The sequence below is a fragment of the Chaetura pelagica genome, unplaced genomic scaffold, assembly GCF_000747805.2.
Source record: "Chaetura pelagica isolate M959 unplaced genomic scaffold, ChaPel_1.0 scaffold11, whole genome shotgun sequence".
Lineage (NCBI taxonomy): Eukaryota > Metazoa > Chordata > Aves > Apodiformes > Apodidae > Chaetura > Chaetura pelagica.
This window is the reverse complement of record NW_009952694.1, coordinates 1,245,033-1,263,282: the sequence shown is the minus strand read 5'-3', so window position 1 is coordinate 1,263,282 and position 18,250 is coordinate 1,245,033. Positions and strand designations below refer to the sequence as shown.

Sequence of the window (18,250 nt, the reverse complement as noted above, 5' to 3'; positions counted from 1 at the left end):
GAAGAAGAATGTTGAAGCTTTTTGTAAAAACATTTATGTACTTGGAAAAATAATGATGAAATGTGGTATGGGAGAGCATTCCTTGCCTTTTAACTTCCCTGACATCCCTTTCCAATAGTGTTTCTAGGAGATGAATGCCATGTTTGCAGAGGTAGGCTGTAAAGCTGTGTGGCTTGTTTTGGCCACCCAACATAGTTCTAGCACAAGATAAAATCATTCAACAGGTACCGTCTAAGTAATTGAAACAACCAACTGTAAAAGTGTACATATATATCTTTATATAAAGCTTATTCAATATAATTATGTAAATGAATGGCATTTTAAGAATCAGAGAGCAAACTGTTATTGATAAAGACACAAAATATCTGCTATAAGAGTGTGCTTGATCATTGCCACCACTGCAGTTGGCAGTGTAGTAGTTTAAACTACTAAATATTTCTGTCTCCTTGTTTGGCCCAAAAAACATGCAGAATCTTTAATGAAAAGGTTCTTTACCTCTGAGCCAGGTAATACAATTCTTCACCAGCTGTGAAATTGTGTATCTCTAGGGAATATTTGCAAACAAAACCACATTCTTCTGTCCTTAGATAAAGCATTCTGTTCTTGGAACGCAGGTAAAACAGATCACCAGTTCTGCTTTTTTTTTTTTTTTCCCCAATAAACTATGTTTATTATGCCATTTCTAATTACCATGCAATCTAATGGTTTTAAGGCTTATATTTTCCACATCACTGGACATCACAAACATGAAAGCATTTTATACTGTCATTATACATCAATGTTTGCACTTGGTTATACATATATACAGAAGTTATTCACACATCTTTACCTTGCTATTTCCTTCTTTCAAACCAACATAATTTCACTGTGAAAGCAGCTTTTTAATAAATGGTATAAGAAATACAGCAAGGCACACATTTTTTAAAAACTTTTTTTTTCTCATTACCACCTCAAGAAGCATAAAAAACCAAAATGTTGTACTTAATTCAGTAGAATGTCAACAGTTCCTAATATACAACACCATGTAGTTGTTTCTTGAAGTGTTGCATAGATTAAATTTTAAAATTAAATAAATAAAATGCCATTTAAAAAATTGCTTAATTTTTAGATGCATTGAATCAGTAGGGCTAATGACTTCTTTTTGCTGCAATCCAACAAAATCATCACTTTAAAGCAGTTTCAATAAACTTATGCATTATACACATAAATATTAAATTTGATACAAAAAATAGAAGAACACGGACAGGTACAGTTCTGAAAATATGAACCAGACTGATCATGACTTCTGTGGAACTTTAAAACTTTAAAGAACAGAACCAGTGCTAAGTAGAACAGGAGCATCCAATTTAGGAAGGGGACATCATTAGAGGTAGCTTGGGAAAGGAATCCTTATGAAAGCAAATGGCCTTGCTACAGTACAAAATGATCACTGAAATAGGACTAGCATATGCAGCCTGATCACAAAGCCAACATGGACAAATCACATTTGGAAAGAAAATTTATCTTGGGAGTCAGTGTAATGAAAGGCAGTGGTACAATGGAATTGGAGGTCATCCCAGGGTTTACAGGATGAACCTGCACCTGAATTGCAGCCAAGATTCTAAAAGGAAACAAAAAAGTAATAGTAGGTTACAGAAAATGAAGTTTTATTTGCAAAACATAGCTCTTCCAGAACAACCATAGATAGTCATTAAATGATCACATGGCAGAAGCATACAGTAGGCAAACAATGACTTTTAACAGCCTGAGGTACAAGTTAGTGTAAAAAATTGTATTGATGTAGAAAACTCATTGATTTTCGTAGAGACTTTATTTCTAAAGAAACGTGAAAAGTCATCAAATCTGACCTTTTCCCTGGATCCTGTCCTCATCCTTACCTGCAAACTTACCTTCAGCATACTCAGAAGTGCATCAGTCAATGGAAACATAGGAATCCTCAAAAGCTGAGCAACAAAAAGATCTACCCATAACTTACTTTAATATTTATGTAAACATACAGAATGAGATTTCAATGGAGAGGAGAAAAGGATTGTCACAGAAGTGGTCCATTAATAGGGTTGTCTGTGTCATCACTGTATTTTTAAATTGTAAATAGCTATTTAGACACTTCTAGTACCAGCAATAAGATGCATTTTCAAACTATAGAATTATCCAGCTAGGAGTTTGGAGTTAAAACGTTCACCAAAGAGCACAGGTTTATGATATGGCTTATGAAGAAATAACTGTCAGAATACAGCTCCAAAATCAGTGCAAAGTACGTCTCATAGGCCTTTCCTAAGAGGCAATCCAGATGTGCATTACCTGCCTTCCAAAATAAGCAGGAATATCTGGATGTATCTAGTTACCTTGATTTTATTTGCTGTAAATGACACCCCACTCTGCCCCAGCATTTATAGAGAAAATAAATTAGATGAAATAGTTAAAAGCTCAACAGTTTGTTTAGAAATTAATGAAGAACTGATCTGAATAAAGGGTAAGATTGTATCAAAAGGTTTCTAAAACTCTCACTGATGGATTATGGCAGGTTTTTCAAAAGTTGTGTAATTTACAGACAATACAAGATTATCTGTCTGTTTTATTCAAATTTTTCAAAGTCAACTAATGCAAGGAGCTAAAAAGACGGTTTTAAACTCTATAAAGAAACATTATATTATTGACCTCCTTATAAAAACTTCTAGGAAAAAAAAGTCAGAAAAGATTCAGATCATTCTTGTAGTTCCAGTCTCTAAAAGTAAAGTATTACATTTAACTATTGTGTAAACCTGTATGTTATATTTCTCCTGTAATTAATCATTAAATAACAGTCCTTTGCATTTCTGTATCTTTTTTCTGTGGATCTCAAAACACTTTTCAGCTAATAAATCATGCTTCACAGGTCCCATTGATCATTACTCTCATTATTTTCTTGCTAAAGAAACTGAGGCAAGGAAGGAATAAGTCATATACAAAAAAAAAAATATGTATCATTGAACAGGAAATAATAGTCAGGCCTTCTGAGTACCAGACCTGGATTTTTCCTGGCTGTAGTAAGTGGCAGGATATTCTGGCTAATATTGCTGCCTTGTCACATAAAATCAATTTAATTTTCTTGAGCCTAAAACATTTTTTCCCTTAAATTAAGATAAAACTTAACTTTTAATTACAAATTCTGTACAAAAGGAAGGAAATTGCTTTTGTGACTTACTTGTGAGAACTAACGTAAGATGACACACAGAAGTCCTCTAGAATGTATCCTCTAGAAAAGACTTTGAACAAATCACATAAACTTCTGTAACGTATTGATCTCTACGCACATTGAATATGTGATTAAAAATTCCCATCCCATAGGTGAGTCACGGGTCACAGGTCACTGTGCAGAAGATTGCATGATCTCATACACAGAAAAATAGTTATTTCCGGCTGTCCCCTACTTGAGAAATAAAATCAGCATTGCTTTACGAGCACCAAAATTCTGTGTTGCCTCATACAAGAGACTAGTCACTGCTGACAGAGATATTTTCAAGCCTGCTTATAGAAAAGTTATTAATTTTTTGTTATTATTATGGTAATTTTTTCCTAGCATACTACTAAAATCATAGGATTGCAACATTTGGCAAAAATATTTTCTTCACTGTTACTTTATTCTCCTGTACAGCCAAGTCAAAATAATAAAAGAGTATAAAATCAAACTACATTTGAAACTATGCCTTTTTCAGCTTTCAATTCTCAGTATGCTTTTATGGTACACATATACTATAGATTATTTTTCTCTAAGTATTGCAGCTACACATGGAATTACACATTTAAATGAGCTTACAGCACAGGTGCTACAGGAAAAATAATGGTGTTTGCCATTTATCTTTCAAATTAAATAATGTGTTTTTAAATAGTAACTTTTTTCATAATACACTTATGGGAACAACATTTATCTGTCACATTTTAAAAGATGTATTAGTAATAAATGTAAATTACCTTTGGAAAATCAGTAATTAGCCTCATCAAAAAATAAACAATCTGCCACCAAAAAGATAATCTTTAGCATAGTTAAGTATAATAACTGTTATTTGAATAAGTTAACAAATTAGGATAGATTGCTTCTGTAATTCATTCCCCATAGCATGAGAGATGAAGTTAAAGCACCAAGCTTGTGAATGGGGGAAGGGAGCTCAGACTTTAGTGAAACCAAATCTAGTAGCTCACGTTTTCATTTTTTGATGTGCCAGAGATAAACTATACATATCCTAGGGCTTCACTACTGGGAATAATATAGTACATAACTTCTATGAAAGCCATGCTACACATATTAGTTAAGGACCAGTGTATTCTCCTAAATGTAAGAAGCGGTAGGTAGTGTGAAGGGCTTTGTTACCTTAAAAAGATCTGTCAACCCCTGGCCGAAAATTAAAACTCTAACATTACCCTATCAAGTTGTTGCATATAGACTCTTAATTACATTTTATTGCCTTGAGGGGCATTTATTAGTATCTCCATCCTCTGTGTCCAGTGTTAGTCCTTACGCCTTTTAAACTGAATATTATCATACCCCAGCCTTCTGGAAAACATAGCTAACTATTGTGGAAGTAACTAAGAAGTTATGAAGTGAGGGGAAGTTTATACAGTATTTTGAGATCCTCAGGAAAAGTACTAATGAATTGAAAAGACATGCTATTATCTTCCTCAGGGAAAGAATGAGAAGAAGAATAAAGTCATAGTCCCTATAGTAAGTATTATCCCTCAAACTAATATTATAAAAATGAGTGACAAAATTAAGAAAACTAAAAACCCAGTAATTTAGGAAAAACTTATGTTTACATAATTTTCAGTTATCAACCTAGACTTTTGTCATCATCTCAATTTCCAAATAGAGGCAACCAAATACACATAATCCTTTTAATGCAGTTCTTGTATTCTTGTACCAGTATCTATGAGTTTTGTAATTTTCCAGTTGTTTGGATGTGTTTAAGTATTAACCTAATTGGCAATCAACAGGTCATGATAGCCCATTTCAAAGCCATTCAATAAATATCCTCTTTGCTGTGATGGTTCCAAGATAATGCATTATTCAACTAGATAAGAATTGAAAGAGATGGTGGCAAGCTGTAGAGTACTGCTGTCATAACCTAAAGACTTAGCTAGACATATTTATAAATATGTGGATGTGTGAATGTTGGGTAAACCACCAATATGTGAAAAAGCAAAGCCCAAAGCATAGTAAAGATATAGCAAAATCAGAAAATACAGAAGTTAGATATCTAATAGCAGCAAAGCAGTCTATTTTGTATAAATAGGCCCAGGACCTCTGCTACACCTATGTGATCGGCAATAGGAGAGCACTAGTGGTTTTCATGGGCAGTGATGAGTAACAGCCTTTTCTCCTGGCAACATCATGGAACCATAGAATAACTTAGGTTGGAGGGAAATTTGAATGTCATTTGGTCCAACCTCCTGCTCAAAGGAAGGCTATTTTCAAAGGTAGATCAGATTATTCAGGGCCACATCCACTTGAATTTTGAAAATTTCCGAGGATGAAGATTACAGAACTTCCTGGAGCAACCTGCGCCTTGTGTCTTATTGGAAATTCCCTTGCTACAGCTTCTGGAAAGCAGCAGCACTTGCAATTGGAGTGGCGTTTGGAGGTGCCATGCTGGCTCTGGTCTACTGGAGGAGTGTTTGCAAAGACTAACAGCATTCTCACATAGCTATACTGGCTTTTAGGTCCCCAAACAACTAGTGAGACTTAAAGCAGCAGTGCCACATGCTAGGATCTGATCCAGAAGTTACTTTGTAGATCTTCTTTTGTCATTAAATGTGGAGTTATTGTTAAATATTTACGTGAGCATAGAAATTCCAGATCTGAACCACTTTCAAACTTTGGAAGAGATCAGAGCGACTTTTTCGTATCAGGTTCCACCATCTTACTTATGTTTCAAAATGCTTCACACAAAATAGAACCAAAGCTTCCAGTGCTGCTGTTTGGCTATCAGTTTCCATCTGCTTTGGTATTCAGGTCTTTATTCTGAGTATATCAATATATACTCCTTAATAATGTTGCAATGATTACTGGACTTAAATCGTGGCAAACTGACATCAAGGGATGACTTATTATCTCTCTATTTGTTCTCCAGTCTGCTTAGCCATTCTTCATGGCTTGTTTAGAAATACTGTAGAACTCCAACCCACTAGTCACTCACAGTTCTTGCAAAACCAGAAGTTCAACTTTTTCAAGTGCTTTTGAACATCTCATAAGGCAGTTGACTGTGGAGAAGGGGTTCAATGAGTAGAGCTGGTTTCTGGTTCCACAGCTCAGTTGAGGAGGGAAGAGGAGGCTGATACAGAAATACTACTTTTGAAGAATTCCCGAGTTCTGCAAGATAGCAGTTTTGTTCCAGAAGAGAGCAGCTCCAGTTAATGCAAAGCCAAAGGGCAAGAAGCAGTTAGTATTTACTGCATTTGTTGACCAGTGGCATGTAAATTGGAATTATAGTGTAATCAAAACAAATGCCATAGCACTATCATAAAACATAAAAAAGGCAAATAAATGTAAAAAAAAAAAAAAAAAAAAAAGAAAAAAAAGAATGTGCAACTTATAGAGTACATACCTGTTTTTAAGATAATGTACGTATCTGGAGAGGTTTGCATTCTATCTGTGCATATTTATATGTCTCTCCTTATGGAGATTCAGGAGATTTTCTTCACAAGTAAGAGTTTTACTATTCTGATTCAAAACTTCATTTCTTTGTGAACAGCCAGGCTCTAAGTGAATCTCTATAGCTGAAGCCTCTTCAGAAGCAGCAACACATCCTTTGAGCTCTTCAGTTCTAGGTGATTTTCCTGTACTACTCTTTTTAATGCTAAACTCTGGAGAATTCTCTTCCAAACCTTCAGTTTGCCCATCCAAAATCAGCAAATTATCAGCAGCGTTTTTCAAATAATTGGATGCACTTTTTTTGTTCTGATTGTTTATATCATGGTCATTGTCACATAAGAAAGATAAATCCCTATTTTCAGATGAAGTTTTGACTTCTAATGACTCTGGAGTCTCTTCACCAAGTGACTCTGGAGATGCTTCAGAAATAGTGTTAGAAATAGGTTGCTGCTGCTCAACTCGTGCTTCAGGAGTCCTGTTAGAAATTGGTTGCTGCTGCTCAACCCTTTCTTCCTCAGGACAGGCTTCAAAAAAGCATTCAATATTTTCTCTCTCATCTGTGAAGTCCAGTGGCACAGGAGTGCTGCTCTTTTCCTCTATGTATTTTATGACCTCTCCACAGTCACTATCATGAGAAGAAAGTGAAAGATAAGAATAGAAGTCCCCTTTTCTTAGCTGAATGGGTCTGTGAGAGTGTTCTAACACTTTTTCCTTGATCTGTGCTAATGAAGCTGGAGCAGATGACTCACATTCAGGTTGTGACTTACTTTTCAAAGCTGTTGATGCCATGTCTATTATTTCCTTCACAAAATTGTGTACTGAGCCATCTTCCATGCTTCTTTTATCAAAAGCAGCAGATTCACAGTTACAACATAGATCAGGACCATCAGTGGAAGAATTGCATTCTACTTCATTAGATTTCAAGGCTGTACAGCATTCAGGAGATTTTTCAGCAATGCTTATTTGATGTTGTTGACCATGAGGTAAGGATGTTTGTAAAGCTGTATCTTGTATGTCTATACAGTTAATATCTGAGGAAGATTCAAGACAAGGCTTTTTAGCAGGAGAAGAAGCAACACAGTGGCAATCAGGCTGAAGATGACTTTGACATTCTTTTGGAGGGTTTTGGGATCCATGTGCTAACCTAGCAGTCTCCTTGCCATCCATATGTGAATCATCTGAGCTGTCTGTAAATGCTTCACAGATACAATATTCATTTTCAGCTTCTCTAACATCAAGTGATGCAAGACTTTTGGGTGTTGATGATGATCTAACAAGACCTTCCTTTTGACTGTCAAGAGTATTTTCAACATTGCCATTCTCCATATCATCCACAAGCTGATCCTTCACAACTTGAGAGAGATCTTTCATCAGATGACTCTTCGTCCCTTTTTCACGATCACGTAGAACATTCTTACTATTGCCATTATTTTCTGATATTTTCTGAACTGAACCATTCAGTAGTGTTTCAATGCTCAATGTATCTGTGGCTTTTGATGTCTCGTTACTAACTTTACTGCGCTGAATTTCATCACTGAGGTTACTTTTTCTCTTCTCCCTTGACAAAGAAAATTTTGGTCTAATCCAAGTTTGGAGCTCATTTTTTATATAATCAAGTCCTGAAATTAAATTGCATTCTTCATAAATATCCTCATCAGTTGCTATACTGGAATCATCATCTTCATCTTTGATACCTAGCTCTTCCTCAGTTAAGGTAAGGGTGGAACTTGAAAGCAAATCACTGTCATCTTCATCATCAGTACAAGCAGAAGTGCATGAGACATTAACAATCATGCTGACATTGACATCGCTCTCATCAGCTACAGATCTATTAAGATGTTTTCTAAATGATGCGTTTGAATCTGGCATTTTATTTCTGTGCAGTACAATGTCTTCAGAGCAGAGAGAAAGATCCTCACTGCTGCTGAGTTCAGTGAGGGAAGCTGCTGAATCTTCATTGATTGAGGATGCAACATCTAGAGAGAGCTGTCCAGTAAAAGACATTTTTTGAGAGCTACTTTGCAGTGTTATATCAGAGATGCTGCGCTTTATCTTCTGATCTAAAGGACTCTGGATGTTTTCCAAGCGATTCAAAAGATCTAATGTCCTTTTGCTGAGCTCTCCAACAGAATCACTGCTTGCACTTATGTCTCCTGAGCCATGATGACTAAAAAGATCTTCGTTACTTTTGTAGGAAGTCAGCCAGCTCTCCAAAGAGGTGCTTCGCTGAAGACCATCTCCACTTTTAAAAATACCTGAGCCAAAAAAATCACCTACTACAGACAGGGATTCCAATGAAGAACTACGAGATAAAGTTGAAACCTGTCTTGTGCTCTCTGTAGCAGTTATTTTTCTTACAGTTTCTGCAGATTTACAGGAATTGGGATCTGATTCTCCAGGGACGCTTGCCAGAGTATGGTCATGAATAAACTCATCCAGTTGTGACTCTCCAGGCTTATGTTCAGATTTACCAGGTACTTTATCAAAACAAAAGTCATGAAACAAACTGCCCTGTGTATGTGTTTTTTCAATTTGTGATTGTTTCATTATCATTGGTAATTTGAATTTGGAGCCTTGAAGATATGAGTAATCATAAAATGTAAACACATCATGTTTTCCTTTCAATTCTTCTAGACAAACAGGGTTACACATAGTAATGTCCAAATCCTCATCATTTTCACTTCCACAACATTCAGAAGGTGCCAACTGGAAATCATCTGAGAGACTAGCCTGATCTTCTTCATCTTGCTTTATTTTTTGTTTTATTACATCAACTATATCATCCACTTGAGTTTCTGTGTGCCCAATCTCAGGATTACTCTGAGTACTTTCAATATCATTTAGCAAAAAAATTTCTGAGTTATTTGTAGTTTCTGTATCACATTCACTCACTATCCCACTCTCGCTCTCAGAATGCCTGCTTATGTTTCCACTCTGATACATATATTTATATGGTTTGGCCAACGTAGTCCCCCCTATTAGGTCTGGCAGGGATTTGGTAGATGAAAATGATGAGTCTTTGCTAAGACTTTTGTTTAAAATGTTAGACTCTGTTACATTGGAGAGTTTGGATGTTTTATTCAAAAAAAGCATGTCTTTTTTTTCTGATAATTCAATATTATGAAGACTATAGACCTGATAGATGTGAGGATTTGGGGGAGAAGTAATGCTAGGACAGTAAAGACGACTTCCATGATCACTGATTTCACCTTCGTTCACATTGTTATCACTGTGTCCACCTGAAGTGGGTTTCTGGCTTAGATCCTCCTTCTTGAGTTCCTGATCAGGATCACTTAAGTCTTCATGAATACTGATCAGCTTATTACTTATGTCAGTTTCATCCCATTCTAGTGCATCTTCGCTTGGACCATTTAGATCCATCAGACTCGGATCAATAACGTTCAGAGGCTCCTGCAAAAAAAAGGCAAAGATTAAAAATATATACAGCTGCACTTTACATATGCTTCCACTGATTTATGGGAGTAGAGTTCATTTTTGGAACAATGATCAGTAATAGACTTAATTTTGTTATAATTTGTGAACCATTAAAATAATAAATTAAAATGGAACCTATTGAATATTGTGTGATTTCATAGTTTTCTTAGGGTTTGTTTTTTTTTCTAATTCGCTGTCAAAACATAATACAGAAATTTTACTTTTCTTTACTACAGACTAATTGTAATTAGTAATTGTATAAGGAAAAAGCTTTAACTGTTCTGATGGATCACATAGGGGCGAGTGTATTAGTGAAAACCATGCAGTTAGCACTTTATTATGTTGCATATACAGGAATGTCTCTTAGCCTGTTTAAGTTTTAAAAGTTAAGATATAAATATTTATTAAAAGATTTTTTAATTGCTTATAGGAAACTTCTGTGTTGTGAACCTTAAAACAACAGAATGAACACACTGGAAATCACAACTTGATTAATTTTTTTTACCATTTCTGTTTAGTCTTTACTTGATAATAAAGGCAGTACTAATGGCCAGTAAGGCAGAATAATGAAGGTTAATATCATCAGTTGTAAGTACAATCAATCAGTCTAATAAAATATTACATTATTTTCAAATATTGTCTGTGCTGACACCTTTCTTTGGGAGAGGGCTAATAAATAATTAAAGTAAATTTAGTTTGTTTTTTTTAAAATACTTTTGTAATGTACTGTAATATAATATCAATATTATTTTCCAGTAATATCTACTATTCTGGGCTTAGAACACATGGTATCTGGAATTATTCCTTTGAGAAATATGTGATAGAGAGAGCTAACTCCTTGACAACTTTTCTCACTCAAATGTGATGTGTAAAATGGCCAGCAGTGCTGACTTGCCTTAAACCTTGTCAAAATGAGATCAAAGTGATCCTTGATTTTGGGGCTAGTTCTCTGAGCACAAATTAATTTAACTTTGTTTTTCTATTTATTTAGAGGCATCCACTTCAGGGACGACTCTACTTATACAATGTATCTTGCAATAGAACTGTTAACTAATGTAGAATTGTTTAGTTTATATCATCTCAACAGCTGAATAATGATCACTGCATCCAGAAAAACAAGCACATTTTCCAGCAAACTTTTCAACTGTGATCTCTCACTCTCATGAGCTTTCTTGGAGCGAGTTTTGTTTTTCAGATACAGCACTGATCACGTGCCAAACAGCACAACAAACTTAAAAAGTTACTGAAATACAAGGAGATAAAATGAGGCTGTAGGCCAGTGAAGTGCAGTTGCACACAACTTAGTTACTTACATCAAGACTTGGCCAAGGTTAATTGTGCAGGGGAAGGCACATATTTTTGTCTTCTGTTCTCAGCCGGGAACTTTCTCTTTGAAGTAAGAACTAAAGATGCTCATCCCTTTTGTGAGAAATCATGGGATGTTCTCCAACAGCTCAATAGTAAGGGCACTGCTTTTTGTGTGTGGGACACTTTGGCAGGCTGATTGTAAGAGCCATGAATCAGGTTCCCATTCTCTCAGGAGAAGCACTACCTACACACTGTTTTGAAAAGAAGCCTGGTGTAGCAGAAGTACAGGTGCCAAATAATTTTTTTTCTTTCTTGTCAAAATCTTTGGATTTTGGGAACCTGTAAAGCCTAATGTTGAAAGTTAGAGTCTCTTTGTGGATCTACCTGACCCAAAGCTTTTATGGACTACATTTGCAAGTCATCTTTTTTTTCCCTGTGGCATATTGGCTAGTGATAACTTAAATGTTAAATTCCTATGAGAACAGCCATTTGCCAGACAGGTATGACTATCATAGCAATTTTGTACATTATGGAGTTCAGAAATCCATATTTGGATTTGCCAGTTTACCATGTTTTCGTAATGACTCCTGTTTGATACTTAGTTGGACCCAGGGGTCCCACCTTTATCTTATACTTAACCAACCTGTCAGTAAAAACTGGTGAAAGAGAATGACAATAATAAAATTAAGTTAGTTTGAAAACCTGTTAGATTAAACCAGAAGTAAGCAACAGTTACTAATTTTTTCTGCAGTGTATTTTACAACTGTTGTACTTAGTACTAGGAAGACATTTCTGCGAAAATCTTCCTAAACTGCACAGTTTAACTGTTTTTAGCTTCTGCCAGCTGCAAAAAGAAATTCACGAAGGCAGGAAATCAGTAGCAGGTTCCAAGGATTTTATGTTCTATAGAATCTGATTTTGTTTCTCAAAACCAAAACATTTGGTCCTTATTGGTCAGGAAGATAACCTTCCCCCTGTAAATCAGCACTTGGCTGCCTTGCTTGTTCTGCAAGTCAGATGGACTAAAACAATAAAACGTGTAGAGTTGTGACCTCAGCCCATTCATCTTCACCAAGTGCTCCTTACTTCAAATCCTATTCTTTATTCTTCAGCTGCACATGCTTCTCTGAGGCCTGGTATATACTCAAAAGTTGTTCAGGCAGAGCTGTGATGGTAAGGGTGTTTTAATTATTTTATTTTATTTTTTTTTTTATGATTGTCACAGCTATACCTCCAAAGGCTCTCATGAGGATACAATCATTTTACAAGCACAGCTTTCTCTTTCCAAGGAACTGACTGAATTGATACTAGTTAGTTACTACTAGTCTTTTAAGCACCATCTCCCTTGAAGTACAACTTCAGTGTTTATTGGCTACATTGGCAGCCCTTCCCAAGTTTTGAACAAACCACTCAGCTTAAGTCACAAACATCTTGTATTTTGGCATTTTTAGCAGGAGTATATAATTCCTTTACTTTTTTTGCAATATTTAGCAAGCTGTTCGAACAAGACACTTTAGGCATTGTGGTAGTTATTGGCAAGAGTAGCACCACACAGACTCTTGGATAAAGCTCTAGAGTGAAGAGTAGAAGATGGTATCACTCCAGCTTATGTTTGCACTGACAGCAGTATCAAGGTAAAAACCAGGAATCTCCGAAGACTATTTTTATAATGTCAGATGTCTCCTTATCAGGCTACTCAGTGCATAGGTAGGGTGCTGGAGGATTAGAATTATCCTGATAGTAATAGACTAGTATGTCTGGCCAACAGAACATTTAAAACTCCATAAAATGATTCTTTAGTTGGTATTGTATGAAGGATTGGAGATACAACACCACAAGTTTCAGCTGGTGCCAGAGCTGAATTTAGATTGCTCACTTCACTGGGATAAAATGCTGTTGTTTCGTCTCCTGTCTGTCTTGTTTTGAATTCCAAAGAACTGTATAGTATTGCACAATTTTTACATGAAAAAGACAAATCTGCTGATGTTTCCAGTTGGGAAAACTTTGCTCGTGTGAGAGCTGCACCATGTTTTTTATCCCGTTTCAGTTAATGATGAATGTGGCCTTCCTACACACTTTGCACATACACACTCCAAAGGATGTTCTACTTAGCCTGGTTCAAGGTACCACTCCTTGAACTACAAATACCCAACAAGAAAGGGGTCTGTCACAGATAGACAAACTAATCTCCACATGTAAGACTACAATTAAAGAAAAGCTTTGAGTGTGCTAAAGACCTTTAGATTTCAATGGGATGAGCCCTGTACACTCACCCTTAAGTACTGGCCATGCTGAAGTCTGTGACAAAACTTGCTGCAAAGGTACCATCCTGTCTGGCAACAAGTCTTTGGATACCAGCTGGTATAACTGATTGCACTACATTTCCTGGAATTTAGAACCTTGCTTTGCATATGTGGAAGAGTGTGTGTGCATAAATATACACATGCATATACCCGTGTGTATGTGTGTGTCTATGTGATTTTCCTAAAACTGGTTATCCTTAAAGTAGGTCAGAGAGACTTTATTGTTATAAAGTCACCAAATACCACAATGTCTAGAGTAGATCCTGATGGTCACATGATTTACAGCAAAAGAAGGCAGTTTTTACCAAGCAAGAAAAAACCAAAAGATTCAATTAGAACAAAAAGATGCACAATATTATACATATTCCTATTTTAAAAATATTACTACTAGATAAACAACACTTAGGAAGCATTTACTGTTGCACAGAAAGTTTGTAATATCATTAAGCCAAGACTCAGTTAGAGAATCATAGTTAAGGTTGGAAGGGACCTGAAAGATCATCAGGTTCCAACCTCCCTGCTATGAGCAGGGACACCTCACATGACACCAGGTTGCACAAGCCTCATCCAACCTGGCCTTAAACACCTCAAGGGAGGTGGCATCAACAACCTCCCTAGGCAACCTATCCCAGTGCCTTACTACCCTAATGGTGAAGATTTTCTTCCTGATGTCTAAGTAATGACACCTTCCTGATGTCTAATGATTAAATTACAGAATCATAGGATTGAAAACTTGAAATCATTCTCAGGTATTTGAAAGTGTTGCTTTAGGGAGTTTGGCTGTTCTTAATTTGAACTCTGAACTACTTTGTTCAATACAGTATTCCTATTTTAGTGGGAAAAGCATTAAATCAAATAAAGACCTTTCCTTAACTCCAGTGCTCTTTAAGAAAAAGTTTTTAAAATGCTTCTTTTTCCTTTTTTTTTTTCCTTATTAAACACAGATAGGTTTTGGGTTTGTTTTCTTTTTGGTTTTGGTGGTTTTGTGTTGGGGTTTTTTTCATCAAATTTGATTAAACAATGATTCTCTGTTTCAGCTTCATTTGCATGTGCTACTCCAGTACAGATACTTTGTGTTGGTGAAACAAGCCTGTAATGTAACCCCTACGTACCATTATATTTTTTTAAAGAAATTAACATGAAAAAAATAGCTTTTACAATAATAAATACAAACTCTGTTCCTCCCTCCCCTGCAACATATCCTTCAGTTACTGTGGACAAATCATCTAAATTTAACAGCATTTGGGGGCCAGAGGAAAAAAAAAGAGAGAAAGAAAACCATCCCCCATCTCCAGGAATGTGTGCACATTCAAGGAAGACAAACATGATTTTGTCTTTTGAAAAATGCAAGCATGCCAAATACTTCTACTGAGGAAAATAGTCATGTGTACAGTCCTCACTTCACCTCTGCTTCACTTAAGTTCATTTCTAAGTGGGGTTCTCTATACCATAGCCAACAAGAAAACTGTCCCCATTTCCCAACACTAAAATTTGAATATGCATAATTTTCCATGTGCATAATACTGAAAGCACCTGCACATTACAATATGGTCTCAAAGTATATGGAAGCAATACACTATATCACAGATCACTAGGGAAACTGCTTGTGATATTTGTTATAACTGCAGTTAAATGAAGAAGGTACATGTTTATTTCCTGAGAAAATAAGATCCAGATCTATGATTCATACTTTCTCTTGCTGCATGTTACAATTATTATTGCCTAGCTCTATGAAGTAATATGCTTAATCCTGCACACACAGAGCTTCTGCTTTTCTATAAGGCTTTAAGGATACTTACAGGTACTGCCAGGGTCCTGCATGGGTGGTTTTATGTACAGATTCCTGTACTGCAGGAAGGACCTCTGCTCTCTGCAGTCACAGATGTCACCTGCAAGGTTCTCAGTGCAGGCTGGGCCATATGGGAACAACTGAGGTTATGACATTGCTCAGGCACCTGTCTTTATGATGGTGTCTGAAGTTCACCTATAATGCTCAGAAACAAAAGTCTAGAGGATAGGATTTTCCTATCTGGATTTTAAAATTTCTTTATCATGTTAGTGGTTTTGTGTGCACATCTAAGCAATAATAAAATGAAATAATTGCAGTGAAGATTTTAAGAAGATACCCAGCTGAAAACTATTGGTCCCTGCTACTAGCAGAAGTGTTTTTAAAAGTCAGATAAATTGGCCATTCTCTAACCATTCTGCTGCTATTTAAATGTCACTTGATGGTGTTAGGCTGATGGTGTTCTGGGGCCAGTCATGTCTACACATGAGTCCTATGAGGGTCTTCTAACTTTCTTGCTAAGGTGCCCACAGTGCCAGATGACCAAAAAGAGAGTGAAAAGCTCCAGCCCCTTGAGCACACTCCCGTCAGTGCAGACAAGCCAGGCTGGAACAGGAGGTGAGCTGCGTTAGCAGAAGGCCTGCAGGAACTTATTTCTATCATAGATGAAGGCAAAAGCAGGGACTCAACATGTTTTGTCCCTGCACCATGCCTGGAGCATCCCTGCTAACACAGTACCCATGAATTATTTTCCAGGCCCTGTGGAAGCAATGGTCACCCTTTTTGCCCCCATATCTTCATTTGGCTTTCTAATATCTCCGGTTCTCTCTTGCTGGAGAACCCCTTTAAGTGTTACTAGAAAGATGAAGAACATCTATAACATTTTTTTTATTGAATCATATTGTCATCCAAATAGGTTTACAGTCCCAGACCTATATTCTGCGTTGTGTATTTGGGGTTTTTTTAATTGGTGTTGTTTTTATCTTTTTTTTTCTTGTGATGAGAAAACCTGGATACATGGCATATTTTACTGACTGTTGTTCTTACTGCTTTGTAGCTTTCTTTTCTTCTGTCAAGAGATTACATGACAGGATTTTTTGCCCTTGAATGTCATTTCAGCCTCACCTTTACTTCAGAGGAATATATGATGTTCTTTGTGCAAGAACTCAACATCCCTTTATGAAACTCTTATGAAAACATTCCTAGCTTTAGCCAAACCCAAAATGTTGCCATGCACACCTAGTTCAAAAAGGAACAAATCTTGGCACTCCACCTCAGATACAAGCCCATGCAAGTTGCTGGGAGTTCATTCATGCCAAGTCTCAGAATTTGACCCATCAAAGATAATTCTTTATGGTTAAGATGAAACAAATTACCAAAGCCAGGGAATCTGTGGAACTGACCATGTTTAAGCAGGTTTACCTAGTGCTTGTCTGCTTTGCAGAATTTCAGCAAATTTTTCACTGGTACACCTGTATTGATGGGATTGATATATTCTGCATTCAGATGTCCATGAAAAAAATTGTTCTGGCAAAGTCACAGTGGCATAATAAAATCAGTATTATTTTGTCTTTTTATTCGTTAAGGGTTCTGCATAATGGTTAAGAATATTTTCAATTTAGTACAATTTACACTGGAACTGGTACTCCTTTAAGTCTCAGTTAAACCAGAGGAACTCAACGGATGCTATGAACTGACTCAGAAGACACAATAGCCATCTCCAACCTACAACAGGCACACCAGGGCACCTAGAATCACAGAGTTTTTAAGAGCTTTGTTTCAGCAGAAATTACTGTTTGTGAGAAACGCTAAAGAGTGAGAATCACCATAGAAACAGATAGATATAAAGTACAAAAGGATAGGACATAAGCTCTTGGGAGCTTGACCTTATGAGAAACCTAGGAAGAAAGTTTTCTCAGTGAGAGCTGGAGGAGAGAGGCTTGAATTTCTGCATAAAAATTCTTCCTGTATACTGAGAGACTTTATTATTTATAATGGGACTGCATGAAGAATATCTGGCTCTATCATCAGTTTCTTCTCCTCATGAAGTAGTTGAAAGACTACCCAATTTAGCCCAATTCTTGTTATCAAAGAGAACAAATTCTTTTTTCGCCCTATTCACATTTTCAAGACAATTTCTTTGTATTCTCAGTTCAGGCATTTCCTGAAGTCATTGATTCACCATCTGTAAATTTGGGTTATTGACTAGAGGGGAGTCAATAAGCAAGTACTGTGAAGTCAAAGGCTAGAAGAATACTGTGTATTATATGTACTTTCACAGTCTGCTTATCTGTGGATTTCCAAGCGTTAAATTAAACACCACTGTTGCAAAAAAAAGTGGCAGAGTTCTCCTGGTGATGAATCAAAATTAAAATGGTAAGCAACTTGAGGCTACAACAATACAGCTGCTCCTTGCCATCACAGAGCCTATAAGAAGTGCTGCTTTTTTCTGTTGCAAAACAGAAACACTGGCATCATCTTCAAGTGTGAGAAGTCCCTAAGCAGAGCTTTTTCACTAAGATAATCTTATTCTTCCAGATTTTTCTTCTTGTCTCCATCACTGTGATGATGTTTATAGTTTTCTCTGTACTTAATAGATGCCAACACAGCCCTGAAGCTGAATGTAAAAAAAGGATTGGAATTTTCAGTCTAATCTAGTATGCTGGATGCCTGAGCAATGTCTCAAGTACCAGTGTTATATGCACATTTTGGTTTGGTCACCTGAGAAATGATTTAGTAGAAGCATACTTTGTAGAAATTCACTTAGAAGAAGATAAAGTAATGAACGACTAC

The 18,250-nt window shown here is 36.3% G+C and overlaps 1 protein-coding gene across 1 annotated transcript in view; it reads right to left on the bottom strand.

Moving 5' to 3' along the window:
- Positions 1-1,085: 1,085 nt before the first annotated feature.
- AKAP6 (A kinase (PRKA) anchor protein 6) overlaps positions 1,086-18,250 on the bottom strand; it is a 239,156-nt gene continuing 221,991 nt past the window's right edge. Inside the window, exons 13-14 of the mRNA XM_009993930.1 lie at positions 6,579-10,036; positions 1,086-1,600 (exon numbers count right to left, since the gene is read on the bottom strand). Coding sequence (XP_009992232.1) covers positions 6,620-10,036 — 3,417 coding nt within the window. The 3' untranslated portion in view covers positions 1,086-1,600; positions 6,579-6,619. The remainder of the gene's footprint in view (positions 1,601-6,578; positions 10,037-18,250) is intronic.